The sequence below is a fragment of the Impatiens glandulifera genome, chromosome 6 (assembly GCF_907164915.1).
Source record: "Impatiens glandulifera chromosome 6, dImpGla2.1, whole genome shotgun sequence".
In the NCBI taxonomy this organism is placed as follows: domain Eukaryota; kingdom Viridiplantae; phylum Streptophyta; class Magnoliopsida; order Ericales; family Balsaminaceae; genus Impatiens; species Impatiens glandulifera.
In genome coordinates this window covers 31,254,298-31,274,078 of record NC_061867.1, presented here as the reverse complement: position 1 = coordinate 31,274,078, position 19,781 = coordinate 31,254,298, and the positions used below count along the sequence as shown (strand labels likewise).

General features: G+C 39.5%; 1 protein-coding gene across 1 annotated transcript; it reads right to left on the bottom strand.

Annotated features, from left to right (window-relative positions):
* Positions 1-993: 993 nt before the first annotated feature.
* Positions 994-1,719, bottom strand: LOC124943493 (keratin, type I cytoskeletal 10-like). The gene is made up of 2 exons (XM_047483991.1): positions 1,446-1,719; positions 994-1,325 (listed from the first exon to the last, which is right to left on the bottom strand). Exons 1-2 carry the CDS (start codon positions 1,717-1,719, stop codon positions 994-996), a joined length of 606 nt encoding a protein of 201 aa, XP_047339947.1.
* Between the last annotated feature and the right edge of the window lie 18,062 nt (positions 1,720-19,781).

Sequence of the window (19,781 nt, the reverse complement as noted above, 5' to 3'; positions counted from 1 at the left end):
ACGTATTTTAGTTAGACGACCTCGTCTAATGAAATCAAACATCCCCATCTAACAACATAATCCATTAGACCACCTGGTCTAATGGGATTAGACTTCACGTCTAATTACAATCACTTCAGACTAATCTGAAAGAGTTAAACTGCACGTCTAACTTTCACTAGTTAGACTGTACGTCTAACTTTTACTAGTTAGACTGCACGTCTAACTTTCACATTACAATAGACTGCATGTCTAACTCCACGAGTTAGAATGCACGTCTATTTACGGATCTACTTCAGACTTATCTGAAGGAGTTAGACTACACGTCTAATTTTCACCAGTTAGACTGCACGTCTAACTTCCACATTACATTAGACTGCACGTCTAACTCCACGAGTTAGACTACACGTCTAATTATGAGTCCATTAGACTGCACGTCTAACTCCACGAGTTAGACTGCGCGTCTAATTACGAGTCCATTAGACTGCACGTCTAACTCCATGAGTTAGACTGCACGTCTAACTATGAGTCCATTAGACTGCACGTCTAACTCCATGAGTTAGACTGCACGTCTAACTCCATGAGTTAGACTGCACGTCTAATTACGAGTCCATTAGACTGCACGTCTAACTCTCTCCAGTTAGACTGTACGGTCTAACTCCGTGCATCTAAAATCAAATCGATCTAATGAGCCTCATTAGAACCAAGTCTAATAAAGCCTGATTTCGATATAACTGCATCAAAATCAATTAGACGCGTGGATAATCTATTCATCATCAAAATTACACTAGTCAAACTTATTTCAACACTTAGTCAAAATAATTTGACCCAACAATTTTCCCTTTTTGACGATGAGATTGAAACTTTGCATAAGTAACAATTTAAGCATTCATCATATAACATTTAGAGTAGAATTTGTTCATCCAACTTACATAGAGACTTTTCAAAAACCAGAGTTCAAAAACATAGTTAAAGAGTTGTAGTTTAAGAGTTAACAGAGTAGGAGAAAAGAGATTATTGTTCTCCCCTTTTAACTCGAGGATCGATCGGGAAACGAGTTCCTTCATAATATATCCCTTCACCAATTAGCAGGTTTTGAAACGGAGGAAGAGCACGTCCACCCCGACCGCTTCCACTAGATCTTCCATCACGATTACCGCCACTAGTACGACCTCCGCGATCACTACCAGATTGTCCACCACGACCACCACAACTACTTCGGCCTCCGAGATCACCACCGCTTCTACCTCTTCCTCTTTTGGTTGGCCTTGGATTTTCATCATTGGTTGGCGCACGCTTAGATCTGGTGTTGGTTGATACACCGTCACCTCTTCTATTAGGCTCACCTTAAGTGATACGAGTCTGTTCTTTTTCAGCAATAGTTTTCGCATTTTCTTTCTCTTGAAATTTCCTTGCAATGGAATCGGTATACTCCAACCTTTCATCATCAGATCCTCTTAAGATACCTTGAATTTCAATCATCTGACTATTAAATAATTCCATTGATTCAATGACCTCACGATGATTATCAAGATTGATTTGTCTTTCAAGACTCATCATTTCCGATTGACGACTGAAAAGTTGCTTTTCAAATTTAGAGAAATTTAAATTTGAGACATGAGTCTCATACGTATTTTTCTTTAGTGTATTATCCAACTCTTTAAGGATTTTGACATATTCAGCAAATTCTTTTCTGTCCTCTTTCTGGGTCTTCAAAATCTTTACCATATTTGATCCCATAGTTACCACATTCTTCTAAAGAGAGGTAAGAAGAGATGTCATCGACTTCAGAAGTTTGGTATCATCAGTAGAGGATCCTTCATTAGATGAATTATCTTGTGAGTCTGCTTCCAAGCTCTGAATATGATCAAATTGAGTGTGAATCTGCAGGGATTGCTCGAGTTCATCCTTCTCAAACTCATTTCCAGTTTTATTCCGCTCTTCTTCTTCCAACTCCTCTTCTGCTCTCTGAAATCTTTCATATAGATTACCCTTGCTGTGAAGAGGATTAAGAATATTTTCATAGAGGTTACCATAATTAATATTAGGAAATGGTAGAGACTTGACAGTTCTAGCATTTTGGTCATGTTCTCCCTCAAATGAGGAACTTTCTTCGTCATCTTTGTGTTTTAAAGGTTCCCCCTCAGATCTGATAATCTCAGGCAGACAAACTTCAGCCTCCTTTTCTTGAGATCCCTCTGTTCTGACATCAGAGGATTTCACTACCTCTTTTTTATTAGGAGTTTGAACGATCTCCTCAACAATTTCTTCCTCTTGAGTTACAAGACCTTGGACTGGCTCTTGAATAATCTATTCTTCTTCTAAGGACAGATTCTATTGAATGGGTTCCTTATCTTGCTCGACAAGGGGTTGAGCCAGTAAACTTATTTCTTCTGCAGAGAGATTTCCAAGCTCTATCAGAAGAGTAGTAGCTTGCTCATGTGTATTAGCATGATCAGCAGAGACATCCATTGGTTCGTCTTCATCGGAGAAGATACCAAAATAGCTAACTCCTGAGCGGTTAGCTCTGTTGGGTCAAATTATTTTGACTAAGTGTTGAAATAATTTACCCTCTGATATTTTGATGATGAAATAATTTATGAGTTTTGATACAGGTGTATTAAGACAATACGTTATTAGACTTGGATCTAATGAGGGTCATTAGACTGATCTTGATTTTCATTCGCATAAAATTAGACGCACAGTCTAACTCATCGGAGTTAGATGTGCAGTCTAATAGACGTGTAATTAGACGGACGGTCTAATAGTTACACGGAATTAGACGTGAGTCTAATAGAATTAGACGTAAGTCTAATATATTCGGAATTAGACGTGTAAGTTTAATCGATGAAAAGAATTAGACGCAAGTCTAATGAATACACGGAATTAGACGTGAGTCTAATGGAATTAGACGTATGTCTAATATATTCGGAATTAGACGTACAGTCTAACTCATCGGAGTTGGACGTGTAAGTCTAATAGATGTAAAGAATTAGACGCAAGTCTAATGAATATGCGGAATTAGACGTGAGTCTAATAGAATTAGACGTACAGTCTAACTCATCGGAGTTAAACGTGTAGTATAATATACTTGTAATTAGACGGGTAGTCTAATTGATATTCGGAATTAGACGGGTAGTCTAATTGATGAGAAAGTTAGACGTGCATCTAACTTCTTCAGACAAGTCTGAGGTAGAACCGGAATTAGACGTGCCAGTCTAACTCAGTGGAGTTAGACGTGTCGGTCTAATGGTTATTTGAATAATTAGACGTGTGGTCTAATTAGTGTAAGTTAGACGTGCGTCTAACTCCTTCAGACAAGTTTGAGGTAGAACCGGAATTAGACGTGTCAGTCTAACTAAGTGGAGTTAGACGTGCCGGTCTAATGGTTATTGTATAATTAGACGTGTGGTCTAATTAGTGAAAGTTAGACGTGCGTCTAACTCCTTCAGACAAGTCTGAGGTAGAACCGAAATTAGACGTGCCAGTCTAACTCAGTGGAGTTAGACGTGCTGGTCTAATGGTTATTGAATAATTAGACGTGTGGTCTAATTAGTGAAAGTTAGACGTGCGTCTAACTCCTTCAAACAAGTTTAAGGTAGAATCGAAATTAGACGTGACAGTCTAACTCAGTGGAGTTAGACGTGCCAGTCTAATGGTTATTGTATAATTAGACGTGTGGTCTAATTGGTGAAAGTTAGACGTGCGTCTAACTCCTTCAAACAAGTTTGAGGTAGAACCGGAATTAGACGTGCCAGTCTAACTTAGTGGAGTTAGACGTGCCAGTCTAATGGTTATTGTAATTAGACGCGAGACTAATTCTATTAGACCAGGCGGTCTAATAGACGTTTTGCATTAGAAGGAGTTGACCTATTTCATTAGACTGATTTTCACAATCCGTCTAACTAAAATACGTTTAATGCTCAGTTTAAGCAGTACGCTTGAATCTAGCATTTCTCCTACCCACGTGTTATAGATGTACCCTACTTCTGCTCCAAACCTGTTGTGTACAATGGAGGCTTTCCAATGGAAGAGTGCCACATATCATTCTTGAAGATTCGACCGTTAGCTCCTGTTCATTATTTAACCAATCCTAAGGACAACGGACGAATCACCTTACGAGTAACCTTGCCTTACACAACGAACAAACAATCTGATTTTGCAGAGACAGAAACTACTCAATCATCTTGCTTACTGAACTTATTCTGTGAAGCTTCTTTCTGATTGTACTGTGTGTAAATCGATATAGAGAGCTAGAATCAAAGCACCTTTAGCTGAGTGATATTCTTCATCTTGTAATTGAACAGAAAGTGTCTTGTTCAATGGTGACCTAAGTGTGTAAACTGTATTTGATTCTCATCATATTATAGTGAATCCTTCCGGTGGTTGTAAGAAAGGGTGACGTAGGAGAGTTTCTCCGAACATCCATAAACAAACTGTTGTGTTCTTCATTTATATCATCTTTTCATATTTCATCTTGTGCTTCAAACCCAAGTAAACAATTCCACATTGAATCTGTTTCAAGTGATTACACAAGTTTGCGTAAAATAGAAAGAGATATTAATCCCTAACAGGATTTCTATCAAACAGTTTTTCATAAGCCTTCATCCTTAGCCAGACCCCCGTCTCTATCGATAAAGCCGATCCTATCAATTGGTATCAGAGCCATGTTTCTATTCTCAAGCCTTTCCTGAAATATGTCGAACATACCCAAAGATGCCAGTGCTACAGCCATTCCAACCTTCTCTCGTGAAAACTACATTGTTTGGAAGAAAAGAGTTCGTGCTCATCTATCTTCTCTTCATGATGACATGTGGAGTGTTTTCACAAAAGGTCCTATCAAGATTGATAAAGAAAATGCCGACTGGACCGCTGATGAAAAGAGGCAGAATAACCTCAACAACATGGCTCTTGATGTTCTGTACAAATCTCTCGATGACAGTATGTTCAACTACATCATCGAATGTTACACTGCCAAAGAGGTCTGGGACAGACTCACTCAACTGTGTGAGGGCAACGAGCAAACCAAGGAAAACAAGATCATGGTTGCCACTCAATAGTTCGACAGCTTCAAAATGCGTCCTGGTGAAACAATGAACGATTTCGACACCAGATTCACCAAGATCGTCTCCTCTCTGTCCATCCTAGGCAAGACCTATAGCAACCGGGAGCTTGCTATCAAGGTCATGCGTGCTCTACCAAGAGAATTAGACATAAAGACTATGGCGATGAGAGAATCCAAAGATCTGAACAAGATCTCTCTCTTTGATCTCTTCGCTGACCTCAAGGCCTATGAGTTCGAGCTGAACTGTAGGATGGAAGAAGATCAACCCTCGTCCGTTATTATAGCCAAGGCGTTGGTGACTGCTGAAGAGCCACCAACCGCTTCGGACGTGAAGATGGCAGCTCAGCAGCTGAGCAGCGATACCATGTCTCTCTTCGTGAAGAAGTTTGGCGACTTCTAGAAGAAGAGCAACTCTAACTCAAACTCTTCAAATTATAATGATAATAGAAAATCTAAAGCTAATGTTACTTGTTATAACTGTGGTATTAAAGGTCATTATGCATCGGAATGCCGGAAGCCAAAGCGTGAAGATGCCAATGATGATGGAAAAGAGCAGAAGGCTCTTATGGCTGGTGATGGAAAGAACAGAGGAAGCTGCCGTGGCTCGTACTTCTCATCCAGTGAAAGTGATGAAGAAGACGTGGCTTGCTTCATGGCCAGAGAAGATGAAGAAGGAACTCAGGAGACTGAGGTATTTGATTTCTCTTCCGAAAGGTTTTCAAGGGAACAACTGGGAGCTCCACTAGATGACATGGTCATCGAGTACAGAAAGCTAGCAGAATCTCTAAAAGAAACTAAATCTTCATCAGATTTAAATGAACCAAATCTGTCTAAAGAGGAAGAGTCACATGTTCATGAAAAGAAGATTGAAGAGATCTCATCTGAGAATGAGATACTCAAGGAACAGATTCAAACTCTTACATTTGAAAATAAAAGGCTTAATTATGTTGTCTGTGCATAGACAAGGTCTGGTGATGTTTTCAAATATCAGATCAGTATGTTGAAACCTGCAGGATCTATATCCGGATTGGGATTTGATAGCAATGATCATAACATGTCCTGCAAAAAGTCAAAGCCAAATGACAAACTTAAGCCAATAAGTTTTGTCAAAGGAAGTATGACTGATAATGAATCTGATCCTATTCATGAAGAAGTTGCTTTAAAAAATGAAATAGTTTATGTTCCACCGACTGTTAGTTGGCTTAAGAATAAGCTAGAAAAGGCTAATAAGTTTGGTAATCTAAAACCTGACTCTAAGTCAAGGAGTTTTAAAAGAAAATCTTCTTCAAAAGTTAAAGGATCAGTGACTAGCAGGAAGTCATCTGCTAAGTCAAAATCTTATGCATTAATCACAACACAAAATGGGAAATCCATTAGAATAACTCAAATATGGAATCCTAAGGGACTAATTGATCAAGGACCCAATTAAGTATGGGTACCAAAATGTGTAAATAGTTTATTTTGTAGGTGATGTAGGAGGATAGCAGGAAGGAAGCTAGAAGAGTACTCCTCTGAGTACACAACTTGGAAGATCAACCATGGCACTTGCCATTCTGGAAGAATAAATGTTTTTATCTGTTAAAAATGTTTTTGGTCTTTGGACCACAAAAATTGTTTATAAAACTCTAATGTCCATATTCATTATGAGAAGAAAAGTTTCATTGGAATTAAAGATATTCTCTAGACGAATATCCTTAATCGGTCTAATTAGACAAGGGTGTTTAAAAAAAGACAGTATGTATTTATACGTGTTTGTGCTCACAATCTATACATCTAAGTCTATATGTTGAGGTTGTATACCTACGCAATTAGACGGACACGTCTAATAGACGTTAGACGTTTTTACGTCATGAGCAAAAGGATGCTCACGTCTAATAAACACACGTCTAACACATGGTGTTTATGCGGAATTAGACGTACACGTCTAATAAACATTAGACGGATTTGTTATAAACACGGAATTAGACGTATGCGTCTAATACACTCATCCGTCTAATAGACGTTGTGTTATATTGGATTTGTGGAGTAAGAAAAACGTCTAACTACGTGCCGATTAGACTAATCAAGGACAGCTGTCACACGCTGAGAGCTATCTACTTTTCCCACTCAAAATATCGAACAGTCATCTATTAATAACATGAAGACACGTGTCTATCAAGTTTAGAGAAAATGACTGATATACCCTCATTTTTAATGATTACTTCTTGAAAAAGGACGTCTAACATTTATTAATGGACCATACCCCTAGAATAGACAGTTATTATGTATTTCCATCTTTCATCTATATAAGGACATTACTGCATGATTTTGAAAACTTTCAATCTCTCGAAATCTCTAAGAACCCTAGCTTTCTTGTATTTCTCTCACTAAATCTCTTTGAAATATCGTGTCGATTCACATTCTCTCAAAAATGGTGAAGAAAATCACTCTCGGTCACTGTATTCTGTAGGTGGATTTTCCATCGGTGTATTCTTTTGATCAACCGGAGGTGGTGAAGATGTTACAAACCCTAGAATATTCTCGGTTAAGGAAGTATCTAGGCGGACCGTTCATCTTCTATGAAGACGAAGTTCGCGAGTTCTTGAAGACGGCAATTATGGTGGATGATTCCATCATAGCAACCGTCAACGGAAAGGAGATCTGTTTTGACGAAGCAGTTTATGCGGAGTTCTTTGAACTTCCGACGGAGGGTCATCTGTTCGACTTGGTGCTCCCTTCAGAAATCATGGAGGAAATGAAGACCACTTTCTCTGCAGACGACTCTAAGATCCATGTGAATGGATACAAGAAGGTATTCAAACCCCAATTCATTCTTCTAAACGACGTGGTGGCGAAGGCGTTGCAAAGGAAGGCTGGCTCCTTCAATCTCTATAGTCAAGACTGTTTTGACTATATGTGTGTCATTTCTAAAGGGATCCAGGTAAACTGGGCCCATACCCTATTTCAGAATTTGTGTTACTCTATCAGCCAGACGAACAAGGAGAGTATCACGTATGCGGCTCAACAGAGTCACTTGTTGAAGTACTTGGGGGTTCCCGTTGGTGAACCGGCGCAGATCAACTCTCCAAGAGTTTTTACTGCTTTTACGGTGGCTAGCACGCTGACGAGGTTGAAGAGCAACCTAGAGTCTGCATCTGGTACTTCTAGTTACCAGACAGGTGGAAAGCCTTCCACTCGATCAAAGCCCTCTGCTTCTGTTCTGTCAACAGGGGCAAAGAGAACCAAAACTGTGAACGAATCGGAGGCCAGTTCTTCCAGTATGAAAAGTCCAAATCAGAAGGACTCTGAATCTGTTGATTCAAGATTAAAGTAAGGTCTAGGCATACTTGCTGCAACTCCAATGACATCGTTATCCACTCCCTCAACCTATTTGAGGAAACCTTCGAGGTCTTGTGCTTCAAAGGAGAAGAAGACAAAGGCGCCCCACGCGTCTAAATCTGCTAAGGTAAAGTCTTCTAAATCTTTGGCTGCTTTTCCGAAATTTGATGTTCCCGAAGTGGAACAATCTGAATCTGTTTTCTCTCCTTTTTGAGAATCTACTAAAGGGCCTACTGTTGAGTCAGCCGGTCCAAATGATGAAACTGTTGCTAGGGCTGAGTCTCATGTTATGCAATCTGATCGTGTAGCCGTCGGTGCTACAGAGTCGTCGCAACCAGAACAAGGTGTTGTTCTTACCTTTGTTGCTGGTGAACCCAATATTTCTGCTCCCAAAGATTCCTTGGTGGTCGGAAAGATTGTTTGTAGAGAGCTTCCTGCTGAGTTCTGCTTGAAACCTCAATCTGCCTTTGAACCGTTGCGGTCCAGAAAAGGGACAAAAGGAATTGTGATTGGTGAACATAGACCAGCTCCAAAACCCGTAGAAGTTGTTGGAAAAGGAAAATCCATTGCAACTCAAGTTCCTGAGAAGGTATATGAAGCAAGAGGCATCGTTGACCTTATTCTGGATCAAGTGAAAGTTCTTTCTGCTGAAAAGTTGGAAATCTATGATTCCTGGTCCATGGAGAGGCTGTCCTCCAAGTACAACAACTTTCTGTCTAACGCTGCCATAGCAAAAGAATGGAAGAAGAGGGTGGCAAACGAAAAGAAAGTCTTGAAATGGGCTAGAACTTCTGATATGAGTGAAGCTCTGAATAAAAGAGAACTGGTGGAGGAATGTATTCTTGGAAAAGCTCTCTTTCCAATATATGAAGCTAGGAAAGCTAACTTCAACCCTGATGCAAAAGGAGCTGATGTTGAAGCAAAAGTATTGAAAAAGTTGAATGATATTCTGGAAAGCTACGTCTCTGCTTCTTTTAGATACATTCATGGCGCCGATTGCTCTGGCACAGAACCTCTCAACGAAGAAGAAGCTATGGACATTCAAAATGTTGATAATGATGAGCTAGATGTTGCTCTCCTGATCGAATTCGGGAATCTTTCTGCCGAAGAGAGATGCATTCTAGATCATTCTGTCCAAGGACTTCCGAATGAAGAAGAAGGAGGTGTGAATGTTCAAGAGCCTGAACAAGCTCTTGAGACAAATAATGAAGAAGTCATCATAGAATATGTGACTGAGGAGGCTTTGAAAGCTCCTATTGAAGAAGAAGTGATTGTAACCCCTGCTGCGACAGAGGTTGTTCAAGAAAAACTGGCCGAGGTCATTCAGCCAGAGACTGCAAGAACTGAGGGGGAACCCTCAAAAGAGAAAGACAATGAAGAAGAAAGTTCCTCTTCTGAGGAGGAACAGGATGATCAACCAACATTTGTGAAGCCCCGCTTATTTCCCGATGGCATTGGGGGAATGTTCACGAAAACATCAACATCCCCGTCACTACTCTGGAAACTTGCTTGAAAGATTTGAAAGAGCGGAAAAAGAAATTGAAGAAGAGGCACGAGAAAAAGCTGCTAAGGATGCTGAAATAAATCAGCCGGAGCAATCCTTGCAGGTTCATACAAACTTTGAGCCTATTCAAAGTATGGCAGCAGAATCTGAAGAGGTGTCGTCTCACGAAGAGTCATCTGCTGGAGGAAACAAAGTGCTAAGATCTATGAGGTCTATGATCTCCTCAATTCAGAAGACTGTGTCAGACAATGAACTCCAGGGTAGAAGAAAGAGCGAATTTTGGCAATATCTTCAAGATTCTCACTGAGCTGGATAAAACCTTGAAGAAGAACACTTATGAGACCCACATTGCTAATATAAACTTTTCAAAGTTTTAAAAGGATCTCTTCAGCCGTCAAAGTGAGTTAGTTGACATTAAGAGGCATATCAACGATGAACTCCACAATGAAACAATGGAGGAATTCTGTCTGGCGAAGAATCAAATGGTAGAAATGCAGGGCTGCATGTGAAGGAACGACAATGAACGTCAGGAATTTGCTGACATCATTGCTAGGAAGTTTCAAGCAAAAGAGGATGCAAAGGCCAATGCTGAAGGTTCTCAACCTCGACCGGTTCAAGGTGAGTCAAGAAGGAGAAATGATGGTGTATCAACCGGGACAAGACCCAGGCGAGCTCCAAATTCTGATGACAATCCTAGGCCAACCAAGATAGGTGGTGGACGAAGCGGTGCTGAGCATGGAGGTAGAAATGGTGGTGGCCGGAGTAGGCTATCAAATGTTGATAAAGGTGGACGTGCCAGTGTTGGTGAATGTGGAGGAAGATCGAGTGTAGGCGGTCGTGGTGGTCGCGGCTATCATCATTTCATGAATATGCTTCCTGGCCAAGAGATGAGTCCAACCGATCCTCGAGTTAAAAGGGAAGAACAATGATTTCTCTTCTTTTACTCTATTTTAATTTTATTAAACATGGTTTCTTGATGGTTTCTCGAATACTGGTTTCTGGATGAATTATGTAAGTGAACAAAGTGTTTGTTTGTTTGTATGATGAATGCATGCTTTGATATATGTATGCAGTTCTACAATTTCTTCATCAAAAAGGGGGAAATTGTTGGGTCAAATTATTTTGACTAAGTGTTGAAATAACTTACCCTCTGATATTTTGATGATGAAATAATTTATGAGTTTTAATACAAGTGTATTGAGACAATACGTTATTAGACTTGGATCTAATGAGGGTCATTAGACCGATCTTGATTTTGATTCGCATAAAATTAGACGCACAGTCTAACTCATCGGAGTTAGATGTGCAGTCTAAGAGACGTGTAATTAGATAGACGTTCTAATACTTACACGGAATTAGACGTGAGTCTAATGGAATTAGACGTAAGTCTAATATATTCGGAATTAGAGGTACAGTCGAACTCATCAGAGTTAGACGTGTAAGTCTAATCGATGTAAAGAATTAGACGCAAGTCTAATGAATACACGGAATTAGACGTGAGTCTAATGGAATTACACGTAAGTCTAATATATTCGGAATTAGACGTACAGTCTAACTCATCGGAGTTAGACGTGTAAGTCTAATAGATGTAAAGAATTAGACGCAAGACTAATGAATACGCAGAATTAGACGTGAGTCTAATAGAATTAGACGTACAGGCTAACTCATTGGAGTTAGACGTGTAGTCTTATATACATGTAATTAGACGGGTAGTCTAATTGATATTCGGAATTAGACGGGTAGTCTAATTGATGAGAAAATTAGTCGTGCGTCTAACTCCTTCAGACAAGTCTGAGGTAGAACCGGAATTAGACGTGCCAGTCTAACTCAGTGGAGTTAGACGTGTCGGTCTAATGGTTATTGAATAATTAGACGTGTGGTCTAATTAGTGAAAGTTAGACGTGCGTCTAACTCCTTTAGACAAGTCTGAGGTAGAACCGGAATTAGACGTGCCAGTCTAACTCAATAGAGTTAGACGTGCCGGTCTAATGGTTATTGTATAATTAGACGTGTGGTCTAATTAGTGAAAGTTAGACGTGCGTATAACTCCTTCTGACAAATCTGAGGTAGAACCGGAATTAGACGTGCCAGTCTAACTCAGTGGAGTTAGACGTGCCGGTCTAATGGTTATTGAATAATTAGACGTGTGGTCTAATTAGTGAAAGTTAGACGTGCGTCTAACTCCTTCAAACAAGTCTGAGGTAGAATCGGAATTAGACGTGCCAGTCTAACTCAGTGGAGTTAGACGTGCCGGTCTAATGGTTATTGTATAATTAGACGTGTGGTCTAATTAGTGAAAGTTAGGCGTGCGTCTAACTCCTTCAGACAAGTCTGAGGTAGAACCGGAATTAGACGTGCCAGTCTAACTCAGTGGAGTTAGACGTGCCAGTCTAATGGTTATTGTAATTAGACGCGAGTCTAATTCTATTAGACCAGGCGGTCTAATAGACGTTTTCATTAGAAGGAGGTGACCTATTTCATTAGACTGATTTTCATAATCCGTGTAACTGAAATACGTCTAATGCTTAGTTTAAGCAGTATGCTTGAATCTAGCATTTCTCCTACCCACGTGCTATAGCTGTACCCTACTTCTGCTCCACTTTCTAGTGAAGATTAGTACAGCAGCTATATGCATCCAATCAAGGAATGCCACGTAAGAGAATTTTCCTCACATTACCCGTTTTGCAGGTACATCCCTAATGGAATATTCGGCGCACTATCAGTTATGTACGGCCACGATCCTTGTGCTCAGAACCTGCTGTGTACAATGTAGGCTTTCTAATGGAAGAGTTCCACGTATCATTCTTGAAGATTCGACCGTTAGCTCCTGCTCAGTATTTAACCAATCCTAAGGACAACGGACGAAACACCTTACAAGTAACCTTGCCTTACACAACGAACAAGTAATCTGATTTTGCAGAGAGAGAAACTACTCAATCATCTTCCTTACTGAACTTATTCTGTGAAGCTTCTTTCTGATTGTACTGTGTGTGAATCGAGAGAGAGAGCTAGAATCAAAGCACCTTTAGCTGAGTGATATTCTTCATCTTGTAATTGAACAAAAAGTGTTCTGTTCAATAGTGAGCTAAGTGTGTGTAAACTGTATTTGATTCTCATCATATTATAGTGAATCCTTAAACAAACTGTTGTGTTCTTCATTTTTGTCATCTTTTCATATTTCATCTTGTGTTTCAAACCAAGGTAAACAATTCCGCCTTGAATCTGTTTCAAGTGTTTACACAAGTTTGCGTAGAATAGAAAGAGATATTAATACCTAACATGATTTCTATCAAACCGTTTTTCATAAGCCTTCATCCTTAGCCAGACGCCCGTCTCTATCCATAAAGCTGATCCTATCAAGCTCCATCAACATATCGTGTGACTACGAAAAAATAGTCAGTCATGATCTCATCTAACCTCTTTAAGACTTTTGCTTCCGCTTCAACACCTATCTCAATTGGATTGAAATTAGATTTTCTGGCTTCAAGGATAGGGAATAAAGCTCTTCCTCTCAAACATGCTTTGATAAGGTCTTTTCTTTTCAGAGCTTTAGACACCTCTGGAGTTTTAGTCCATTTGAGAACCTTCTTTTAATTTGCTACAAGCTTACGCCATTGACTACTTATTCCTGAACCCGTGATAACCTCATCATACTGCATTGACATTCTGTTCTGGATCCAAGAGTCAAAATTTTCAATTTTCTCAGCAGTTATGGCTTTGACATGATTCATCATGAGGTCAACAATGCATGTCGCCTCAGAAACATCTTCATTTACGCCTGTTATGACATCCTTACCTTTTCCAACAACCTCAACAGATTTTGGAGAGGGTCTTGGTTCACCAAAAACAATTCCACAGGACTGTCTTCTGGAACGCATCAATTCATAAGCTGATTATGGTTTCTTGAAGAGTCCATGAGGAAGCTCGCCTCGAGTGACCTTCCCGGTTACTATGGAATCTTTTGAAATGGTATTTGAGGAGGAAGGCTCTCTTATAGAAACAGAGGAAGCCTTTTCAGCAGTATCACCAACAACAAGGGTAAAGACTGCACTTTGTTCTGGTTGAACAAACTCTGTAGCACCAGCGGCTACTGGATCAGGTTGGCAAACAGGAGACGCAGTACTGTCAATATTCTCAATATTTGGACTAGCTGACTCAATAGCAGGCCCTGCAGCAGATTCCTTTTCAGGAATAAAAACAGATTTATCCTGTTCCATCACAAGAACATCAAATTTGGGCACATCGGGCAAAGGTTGAGAAGAGGTTACCTTTGATGACACCTTCATCAATTTAGACGCACGGGGCGCCTTAGACTTGTCACCTTTTGAGACGGATGACCTTGAAGATCTCCTCAACTGACTAGCAGCCGGAGACAGGGGAGACAATAGAATAGTGGCAAGTTCAACTGGACCTTTCCTGACTCTAGAATCGACTGTTTCAGAATCCTTCTTTGAAGAGCTCCTTAGGCTAGTAGAACTAGCCTCTAATTCGTTGACTGTTTTTGATCTCTTTGCTTTTGTTGACAGGATGGAAGTGGCTGGTTGTCTAGATCTGGTAACAGATTTTCCACCTGTCTGTTGGCTAGAAGCACTTGAAGGAGATTCTTTAAGGTTTTTCATTTGACCAGGGTGTTGGCGATTGTGAAAACAGTATACACCCTGTTCGAGTTGATCGGTTCAGGTTCACCCATCGAAACTCCTAAATGCTCCAACAAACGGCTTAGTTGTGCAGTGAAAGTTATACTTTCCTTATTCTCCTGGTTGATAGAGAAGCAGAGATTCTGAAATAATGTTAAAGCCCAGTTGACCTGGATCCCTTTTGAAGTGGCACACATATAGTCAAATCGATCGTGACTATAGAGATTGAATGAACCAGCCTTCCCTTGAAGCGCTTTTGCCACCACATCATTTAGAAAAATAAACTGTGGTTTAAGGACTTTCTTACTTCCATTCAGTCGAATTGTCGAGACATCGGCAAATAAAACTTTCTTCATTTCTTCCATTACTTCCGGTGACAGGTGCCTGTTGAAAGTATGACCCTCCGATGGAAGTTCGAAGAACTCTGCATAACAGGCTTCGTTGAAAGAGATTTTTGTACCGTTAACAATTGCTACAATGGAATCGTCCACCATTGTTGCAGTCTAAAAGAACTCCCAAACTTCCTTCTCATGAAAGATGAACGGACTGCCAAGATATTTTCTAAGACCGGAATACTCGAGGGTTCTGAACATATCGACCACCTTTTGCTGATCGAAGGAATAGACCGATGGAAAATCAACCTGTAAAGTACAGTGACCCAACATGATTCTCTTGTTTCCCATTTTTAGTAGAATATAAACATACACAAGATTAACAGAGATTTTTGAGAGAGAAAGGCAAAGAAATCTAGGGTTCTTAGAAATCTTAAGTGAGAAAAAGATTTCAATCTCATGCAAGAATATCCATATATAGACTATCAAGAGTCATATAGAATAACCGTCGTTTTTCCTAGGGTTATGGCCCATCATTTAAAATTAGACGTCCTTTGCAAAGAGTCATCATTATAATGAGGGTATATCGGTCATTCTCTTTTAACTTGAAAGACACGTGTCTTCATGTTATTATGAGATAATTATTTTAATGTTTGAGCGGGAAAGTCAGATATCTCCTCACGTGGACAGTTGTCTTTGATCAGTCTAATGAGCACGTAGTTAGACGTTTTTCTTACTTCACATATCTATAAAACTAAAAGTCTATTAGACGCATGGGTCCATTAGACACATACGTCTAATTAAGTGTCATAAAGTATACGTCTAATGTCTATTAGACGTGCACGTCTAATTACGCATAAACACCATGTATTAGATGTGTGTTTGGTTAGACGTGAGCATCCTCTTTCACATGACGTAAGAACGTCTAACGTCTATTAGACGTGTACGTCTAACCGCGCATGTTTTAAACCACAACATATAGACTTAGATGTATAGATTGTGAGCAAAAATACGTCTAAGTACAGACTTTTTCCTTTAGACACCATTGTCTAATATACCGATTAAGGTCATTAGTATTGAGAGTATCTTTACTTTCAAAGTAATTTATCCCTCTCATTTTGTGCATGTACAAAAATGAATAACCAAATGCCTTGAGATCCTTCGGACCAAAAATATTTTAATACAAAAACATAGAAAAATATTTATTCTTTTGGAATGGCAACAGCCATTGTTGATCCTCTGAAATGTATACTCAAAAGAGTATTCTCCATGCTTCCTTCATGCTGTCCTCCTACATCACCTACATAAGAAATTGTTTACAAACTTGGTACCCATATTCAATTGGGTCCTCGATCAATTAGTCCCTTAGGAATCCATATTTGACATATTCTAATGGATTTCCCATGTTGCGTTGTAATTAATGCGTATGATTTTGACTTAGCAGACGACGTTCTGCTAGTCACTGATCCCTTAGCTTTTGAAGAAGACTTTCTTTTAAAACTCCTTGACTTTGAGTCAGGTTTTAGATTACCAGACTTGATAGCTACTTCTAACTTATTCTTCAGCCATTTAACAATCGGCAGAACATAAATAATTTCATTCTTAAAAGCAATTTCTTCACGAATGGGATCAGATTCATTAACAGTCAGACCTCCTTTAACAAAACTTATTGTCTTAAGCTTTTTATGTGCTGAGTTTAATTTTTTGCAAGAAAATTTAGGGTCATTTCCATCAAATCCTAGACCGGATCTAGATCCAAAAGGTCCTACCATGCTGATCTGATATTTGATAGTTTCTCCAGATCTCGTCCATGCACTGAAAACATAGTTTAACATCATGTTTTCAGTTGAAATAGTTTGAATATGTTCTTTGAGAATCTCATTCTCAGATGAGATCTCTGCAACTTTCTTTTCAAAAACATTTGACTCAAGAGTTTGAGGTAAAACTGGTTGAGATACTTCAAGTGAAGATTTAGTTTCATTTAGGGATTTTGCTAGCTTTTTTTACTGAACGACCATGTCATTTAGTGCAACTACCAGTTGTTCCCTTGAAAATCTTTCAGAAGAGAAGTCAAATTCCTCACTTTCCTGAGTCTGTTCTTCATCTTATCTTGCCATGAAGCAAGCCACTTCTTCGTCATCACTATCATTGGATGAGAAGTAAGAGTCACGGATGCTTCATTTGTTCTTTCCATCTCCTGCCATAAGAGCCTTCAGCTCTTTGTCATCATCCTTCTTATCTTCACGCTTAGGTTTCCTGCACTACGACTGGTAATTACCTGCAATACCACAGTTATAACACTTAACATTAGCCTTTGATTTCTTATTATCATTGGAATTTGAAGAGCTTGAGTTAGGGTTGCTCTTCTTCATGAAGTCGCCAAACTTCTTCACGAAGAGAGACATGGCATCGCTGCTCAATTGTTGTGCCTCCATCTTCACATCAGTAGCTACAGGTGGCTCTTCAGCAGTCACCAGAGCTTTGGCAATGATAATGAATGTGGATTTATCTTCTTCCATTCTACAGTTCAGCTCGAACTCATAAGCCTTGACATCAGCAAACAGGTCGAAGAGAGAGATCTTGTTGAGATCTTTGGATTCCCTCATGGCCATCGTCTTTATGTCCCATTCCCTTGGAAGAGCACTCATGACCTTAATAACAAGCTCCCTGTTGCTATAGGTCTTGCCTAGGATGCATAAGGAGGAGACAATCTTGCTAAATCTAGTGTCGAACTCGTTCATTGTTTCACAAGGACACATCTTGAAACTGTTAAACTGTTGAGTGACAACCATTATCTTGTTTTCCTTGGTTTGCTCGTTGCCCTCACACAGTTGGGTGAGTCTGTCCCATACTTCTTTAGCAGTATCACACTCGATAATGTAGTTAAACATGCTGTCATCGAGTGATCTGTACAGAACATCAAGAGCCATGTTGTTGAGGTTGTTCTGCCTTTTTTCTTCACTGGTCCAGTCGTCTTTCTCCTTATCGATCTTGATTGGACCCTCTTTTATGACACTCCACATATTCTTATTTTATTCTAAAGATGTTGACATATAAAGTATTCCAAACTTTTAATGATATGGTATAACTTTCAGGGGAGTTAGAAAAACTCAACATCAATCCTAGACCTATTTCTGAGGTCGGTATCCTGAATTTGACATTGTCATAAGTGTTAAAAGATTTCAAAGTGAATGAAGACCTTCCAAATAAAAGTCCCTCAGCCACTTAGCCTATTAAAGCCTAGTTTACCTTGTTCTATAATTGTTAGGATATAGGTCGCGGCTGGAGGACCGGGGTTGGGCCGATTAGCGCGTCTTACTCAAAGGGTGGTGATTAATCCGGTTAGAGATTAACACCGGGGTTTTAATACTACACAAACTGTCACAAACCCTTGAACTAGGTTCAAGCGCGGAAGATGTTTGTTTCAGGTTGAAGCAGCACACTCACGAGATAGGCAGAACCAGTTTTGGATAAGACAGGTTTGGAAGTTTGCTGGGTCGGTTTGGTAACTCGGTGATTCGTTTTAGGTATTGTAGAATCGGTCAAGGCGGTGTAAATGAGTTAGTACAGGTCGGTTAGAATGTAAACCGGCAGAAAGTAAATAACAAGACATGTTTTTATGGATGTTCGGAGATAAAGCTCCTACGTCACCCCTTCCTCTCGAAACCGCGAGAAGGATATTCACTAAGGAATACAAATACAATCCGATCGAGACTTATTTCTTGCTCGATAACACTCGTACAATTTTAACCGAAATTGTAGAATTACACTTCAACTTAGCACTTAAGCTTTCTAGAGATAGAACACACTCTTATCACTTGTAAATTAATTGTCCACTATGTCCCACATTTACTCCTCTTCAGCTGCTCCTTTTATAGGTGAAATATGCCAATGGTAATATTTCATTTCCTTGAATTTTAATTGGTTGAGCGGAGGTTCAGTGATTCAGACCTGGCGGTCAACCTTTCAGACTTGGCGGTCTGTTCTTCCAGTATGTAGGACAAACCGGCTAGGTTTGTCTTTTACTCAATGTGGTAACTGTCGGTTAGATAGTTGTCTGTACTTGGAAGATTGCCTTTCTGATTTATCCTGAAGTGGAAAGATCTTGTAGGACGGTTTTCTGCAGCCTTCAGATTTTCCTCAGACTTGTATGAATATTGAAATGTTCAGTCTGTTCCTTTGGTATCATTCTCAACAGATACCCGAAGTATCTTCTTATGCTGGTCGGTTATTTGTCTTCACCGGATGGCTTCCGGTCTGGTCGGTTTAACCGGATGGCTTCCGGTTATTCCTTTGGCTTCTAAATGACCGGCTGTCTGGTGTTTAATCAGGAGTTTAGTTTTGACCGATCTTGCCTTCTTTGTGCGGTCATGTTTTTGGTCAGTTTAAGTGTTTTACCGGTTGAGCTTCTTAACCGGTTCATTGGTTTGACCGGTCCGATTCTTTGTCTGTTCCTGCATAAGAAGTTTATTTGTGTTAAGTTCTATTAACCGGTTTAATTTTATCTAATAATTTCTCCTTTTTTGATTATTTTATTTAAAATTATCAAAATCATGTAAGATTGCAAATGTAGGATGGTTTTGTGAGTTTTATTTGGTCGGATTTTTGGAAACTGACTTGAGAGGATTTTTCGAAAAATTTTGGAAAATTTTGAGAAAAATTTTGAAAAATTCTATCTTTTATCTTATCAATTTCTCCCTTTTTGATTATTTTATTTAAAATATTCAAAATCCAGTCGGAATGCAAATATAGGCCGGTTTTCCAAAAATAATTATATATATATAAGTATAAGTGAAGATAACTGAAAAAGGGCAAAATATTATATATGTAAAAACTGAAATAAACATAGGTTAAGAAAAGAAAGCCCCTAGTCCAATCTAGATGGCAAGAAGTCTCCCATCAAGTCATCTGTCGGTTGGTCCTCAGCCGGTTGAGCCGGTCTTGAA